At 35.7% G+C, this 5257-nt stretch overlaps 2 protein-coding genes across 6 annotated transcripts in view; one reads left to right on the top strand and one right to left on the bottom strand.

The window, feature by feature from the left end:
• Positions 1–1584, top strand: part of LOC104740091 — a 7836-nt gene extending 6252 nt beyond the window's left edge. For 2 of the 4 annotated variants that reach the window (XM_010460617.2, XM_010460616.2), the window contains exons 3-10: positions 61–168; positions 352–434; positions 519–652; positions 742–791; positions 872–964; positions 1040–1131; positions 1220–1326; positions 1414–1584. In XM_010460617.2, the coding sequence (XP_010458919.1) occupies positions 61–168; positions 352–434; positions 519–652; positions 742–791; positions 872–964; positions 1040–1131; positions 1220–1326; positions 1414–1455 (709 nt within the window). In that variant the 3' untranslated portion in view covers positions 1456–1584. Of the gene's footprint in view, positions 1–56; positions 169–351; positions 435–518; positions 653–741; positions 792–871; positions 965–1039; positions 1132–1219; positions 1327–1413 lie in introns of all 4 variants that reach the window. The other 2 variants (XM_010460619.2, XM_010460618.1) reach the window with 1 other exon arrangement.
• LOC104740089 lies at positions 1643–3749 on the bottom strand. 2 transcript variants are annotated; one of them, XM_010460612.1, is made up of 8 exons: positions 3632–3749; positions 3271–3495; positions 3094–3165; positions 2774–2841; positions 2528–2678; positions 2355–2438; positions 2039–2249; positions 1643–1911 (listed from the first exon to the last, which is right to left on the bottom strand). In XM_010460612.1, the coding sequence occupies exons 2-7, from the start codon at positions 3460–3462 to the stop codon at positions 2070–2072; spliced, it is 747 nt and encodes a 248-aa protein (XP_010458914.1). In that variant the 5' UTR covers positions 3463–3495; positions 3632–3749; the 3' UTR covers positions 1643–1911; positions 2039–2069. The 2 variants fall into 2 exon arrangements, with proteins under 2 accessions (XP_010458914.1, XP_010458913.1); XM_010460611.1 differs by having other exon boundaries at positions 1645–2249.

Below are 5257 nucleotides of genomic sequence, written 5' to 3'. Positions count from 1 at the left end.
TCTCAAGTTCTTAACTATTTTGATGTATGGGGGAGTGAGATTAATTGTGTTCCCAGGCAGTTTTGTTTTGACAGGATTAACCGAGATGGCAGTCATACCGTTTTTAGGAATTGATGCTGAGAAACTGAGTTTGGACGATAAGGCGGAAATTTTGTTCCTGGATCAAGGGTACCAAAACTTCTATTCTTTGTGTATTCCAGTTACATACTCACAGTCGTAGCTCTTTTTTTTAACTTACAGTATTATAGAATCTCACTGCTTTAGCTGATTATTTTACTTTGTAAAGTTAGTTCTTTCTTGAGTGTTTTTGAAATGCCTTATGTTGAATGACTTTATCTAAATACTTTGCAGCTTAACAACTGCAGTGGTGCTTGCTGTCATATTCACTGTTGCCAAAACCTTCGAGCCACTTCCTGAAGATATTCTTCGCTATGGTATTTTGCTCTTCTTTTTATTCGGCATTTGTCTTGCATGGTTTGTTCTTTTATTGGCATTTTGACCTTTCGTTCAATCTTCAGATTTGAGACAACCCTTCAACCTGCAAAAAGGATGGCTCGTGTGGGGTGGAATCGGTCTAGTTGGTGCCGTTGGTGCTATTGCGTTAACAGGTGTTGCTTTATCCTTGTTCAGGACAGAGGCACCCGAGAGGGAGGTTAGGAGCAGGATTCACTACCAGATATTATGTAATTTTCTGAAATATCTGATGAATAATAGTAATGAGGCCTAGTGTGATGTTTTCAGGTAGACTCTTTGATGAAGCTTCTTCCATTAATTGGATCTTCAAGCATCAGGTATTTCCCGCAAAGCAATAGAAACGAGGATGAGCATTAATACTAGGATTCTGATCACATTGTACATGGTGATTTTACAGCACCTTAAGCTTAGTGGGCATAACTGGAATCCTTGCCCCACTTCTTGAGGAGACTGTCTTTCGTGGATTCTTCATGGTCTCTCTTACCAAATGGTAAAACCTCTTGTCTTCTTCTCATTTGGTTCTGGACAACAGCTTTCTACATTTTGTTTTTTCTCGGCATTTCAGGGTCCCAACCCCAATAGCAATTATCATCAGCTCAGCTGCGTTTGCCCTTGCTCATCTCACACCCGGTGAATTCCCACAGCTGTTTATTCTAGGTATAACATAACTCAAAACAATAGCATTAGCATCTTCTCATGGTTATAAACATCTCTGTAAGTATCTTTCTTTTTCCTTTGGGTTTAGGAAGTGTTTTGGGATTATCATATGCACAAACTCGCAATCTCATTACCCCAATGGTCATACACGGTATTTGGAACTCAGGAGTTATTTTGCTACTCACTTTTCTTCAGGTTAAAAACTCTCTCACTATCACTACAACGTTAAAAGGACCGATCAACTCTTAACTTATGTTTGTCTTTTCCTTTTTTTTTTTGTAGATCCAAGGGTATGACATTAAGGAACTATTGCAGGCAAACTAGCTTTAAGCTTTACTCTTTGTTCTGTCCGCAGTTAACATCAAAAAGCTTCATTATGTAATCGGTTGTAGTAAGCTTATGTATTCGAGAAAATAATTTATACTTTATGCAATTTGGGTTTTGGTCGAGTTATATGTGATACTTAGCCTTATTGCCACCACATCATGACAGTATCGTATGACTAAAATGATAGAGAAAACAAATTTATTTACACAGATTACAAAATATGTCTCTCGGCTTTTACAATCTAGGGAAATTGCACCAAGAACAGAAACTCTTAATTTAAGATACACAGAATCTTTCTTAGATTCTAATACTTGAAAGAAACTTAAGTTAGGACACTCCTTGTTGTGAGCCAATTCAGAAGGATAGTCCTGTTGCTATTGGATCTTGGTTAATAATTTCACACCACATATGATTCTTCAATCATTTCATCAGAAACGGACAGAGTCAATTGCTCTGCATAAAGTGAAAAGAAGAGGTTTGATTCAATGAATACTCTCATCTCTCCACTTACTGCAACCTACTCTCTTAACAGCAGCAATTCATGAATCTTTCCCTGATGAAATCATTGAAAAGCATATACCTCTGAAACTTTTGGTGTAAAAACTATTACATCACGGCTCCATTGACAAATAATTAATCACGGCTCTAGGTTGCCGCGAGCTGAGCACCAACGCAAATCGAGTGGCCAAGGCTGCTGCTTCCTGTCTTTGTCTACGCCGATGCAGGATACTGATGGCTGATGCCATGATGTAGCAAGGAAGAAGAAAACTGGCAGCTCGGAGTAAGAAAAGCTGCAAAAACAGATTTTGAGGTTTAAGAGTTAGGACTTTGATGAAACTTCCAGCATATGCCCGGAAAGAAGAAGAAGAAGAAGTGAGAACTTGATTTGAACATACAGAAAGTATTGAGGAAGGATCATCTTCACCATCTGAATAATCAGGTATAGTCAGTGCATGTCGCAATAGAAGAAGAGTCATCAACTGCAAAAAGAGAAGAGGAATGTTAAGAGAACTTGGTAAAAACTCGAAAGTGGTTGATGAAACTTGTTGAGAAGCTTTTAGAGACTCACAATTAGAGTAGCTGAGCGGAAAAATGCAGCTCCAGTGGTATCTGAAGCTGTATATTCATCATACTCTGCTTCTAAAATCTGGCGTTCAGCTTCAGCTATTGCCAGGAGGCGTGGATCGTTTAAATCCAAACCTGAGATTCTCCATCCTCCACTTAAAAAGACAGAGGAAAATAAGTTCAGAACAATTACAAGTCATAAAAACCAAACCTTTAAGTTGTATGACAGAACCATGGAACTGATCATTACCCAATGTCAATAGTAGTTTCTTCAGATTGAGGTGGAGGTGGTGGAGATGTATATCCAGCTTGGTATGGCTGGGAAAAGAGAAGTTAAAAGGGTGTTAATATTGAATCAAATTCTCAATCATCAAGATAAAACTGTTATTAAGCCATACATTATCATCTAAATATCTCTGCATAAGAAATGAAATGATCCTAAACTAGTCACAAATGCATTCTTCAATTGCCTCATCTTTAAAGCTCTGATCAAGGCTCAGTTTCTAGTAATTTCATCACACATCTCTTAAATCCTAAAAGACAACAACAAAAGGTGTATATATACTATACCTGATGACAGATCTCACATAAAGTGTTTCCCTTTTCGTTGCACCAACGCTGAACACATTTCCTGTGAGCATACTGATCAACACCACATAAAACTTGAATCAGTCAAAATACTCTCAGCTTTTCCTAGTGTGACCATCATTATGAACAAATGCAAAAAAAAAAAAAAAAAAAAAGTACCTTTAAAGTACCATTGCAAGAACATGGACTCTCAAGATTCTCAATAGCACAATCCTCCTGACAAATACGGCATTCCGCCAACGAAATCAGTGAATCCTCCTCCTCCTCCTCCTCCTCCTCCTCCTCCGTAGTAACTCCGTCGTGGATATCAATTACACTATCCTCCGCGAGAAGAACCATGTGATTACTCATCTCAGTGTTTTCCGAAAACCAAATATGAAATCCCTAAATACAAAAAAAATAAACAAAGTTCACTCTAATCAGACATCATGAGCTAAAAAAAATCCGATTAAAAAAAAAAAATCAAGGATCACGCCGAGATCGGAAAAATGGAGGAGAGGTTGAATCGAGAAAAATTCACCTGAGCTGAAAAAGATCGGGAGGAGAAATGTTAGCAGAGACCCCCAAAGAAAAAGAAGAAGTCCAAGAAAATATTTTATCGGGAAGAAGAGATGAGAGAAACTTTTTTTTTTTCTATGGCAAATTATATTATTTTCCCGGAAAAGACGTTACTGGGGGAAAACGCTTTTTATAGCGGATGAGAGAGAGAGAGAGAGGGAGAACGACGTCTGAAAAAGACTTAACGGCTCCGTTAGTTATAGCCGTTGACCAGAGTATAACGGCTCTCCTAGTTGCAATCTTAAAACTAAAGTACTATTCTTTTGTTTCTTTTTAGTATTTGCATATCTAGTAGTCTTATTATTGACAACATAGATTATTACTAATTCCTAATGTAAACAAGTTGTCTGTTGTTTGATTAACTAGTTTAAAACCGAGTCAATTAACTCCAAATAATACAGCTTTTCATCATCATCATCATCATACAGTATGTTGTTTTAATCCTATGATCAGTTCAAAACTCATCACTTTCGTTACTCTTTTTAGATTCTTTCTCTTTGTGCTTTTTAACTGTCACTTATATATAATTTTTGAAAGCCATTGTTTAGTTTTAAAAAAAAACTTGATACATTTTTGAGTATTATTTAAATAAAGTCGATAGGCTAATTTTCTTTTTATAAACAACATTTTTCTATTAATTAGAAGTGAATTAACGGCAAGATACAACTATGAAAAAAAATTCGATTCTTTAAAATAAGTAAACACTTGATCTTTTTTCACTAATATAAACGTTTGGTTTGAGGATCGGAATATTTGAAGAAACATGTATAAACGTGGTTGACCATTAATTGTCAGGTACATAAATGTTGAATAAATATATGTTGTAGTCCTAGTTGTACGGTTTGAAAATTATTGACCGTTGAGTTATTCCTTATAGAATTTGTCAAGTATTCCTCAATCCTCCTCATTCATTCAATAAGAAAATCTTAATTTAGTTGATAAGAAAATAAGACATGGTCACGTATTCAAATAATTCCTATATACAATCATGTGACACACCGTTGACCCCAAAAAAGTGAATGCAGATATAATCCCTTTCTTGTAGAACCAATCAATGCCAAGTTCTTTGAGATTTTGTAAGTTTTATTGTAGCTAGGTTCTATATTAATGTTTCCGTTGGAGAACCAAGGCCGTTTTTATAACTTTTCAGAATGAAACTGTGGGTTTGGGTTTACATAAATAAGTCAAGACTGATCCAAAAGGAAGAAAAAAAAAAAAAAAAAGATCATTGGCTTCGATCAACAGAATCAACTTTATTCTAGACCTACTAATATAATACTAGTATATTCTACGTAGAATTCGGGCTAAGAAACTTCTAGTGGTGATTATTTTATCTATCAGGTTGTTGTAGACTAAAATAGTTCAGAGAATGCAAAAGTCAATTTTCTAAAAAGGTAATATTAAAACTATAATTGGCACTTCAAATAACTGTAAGGTCGCAGAGGTTTTCTTTAAAATGTCGATATTACACACAGACCGCCACATATATTACCGACAATGCTCATCGTAAGATCGATAACAATTTACACACATATATATATTGACTTCAATTTTTTATGAGTAGAGCTAACTTTTTTTTTTTTTTTTT

Source organism: Camelina sativa, chromosome 14 (assembly GCF_000633955.1).
Source record: "Camelina sativa cultivar DH55 chromosome 14, Cs, whole genome shotgun sequence".
NCBI classification, from domain to species: domain Eukaryota; kingdom Viridiplantae; phylum Streptophyta; class Magnoliopsida; order Brassicales; family Brassicaceae; genus Camelina; species Camelina sativa.
The sequence above is the reverse complement of the archived record's forward strand: the minus strand, read 5'-3'. Positions and strand labels throughout refer to the sequence as shown.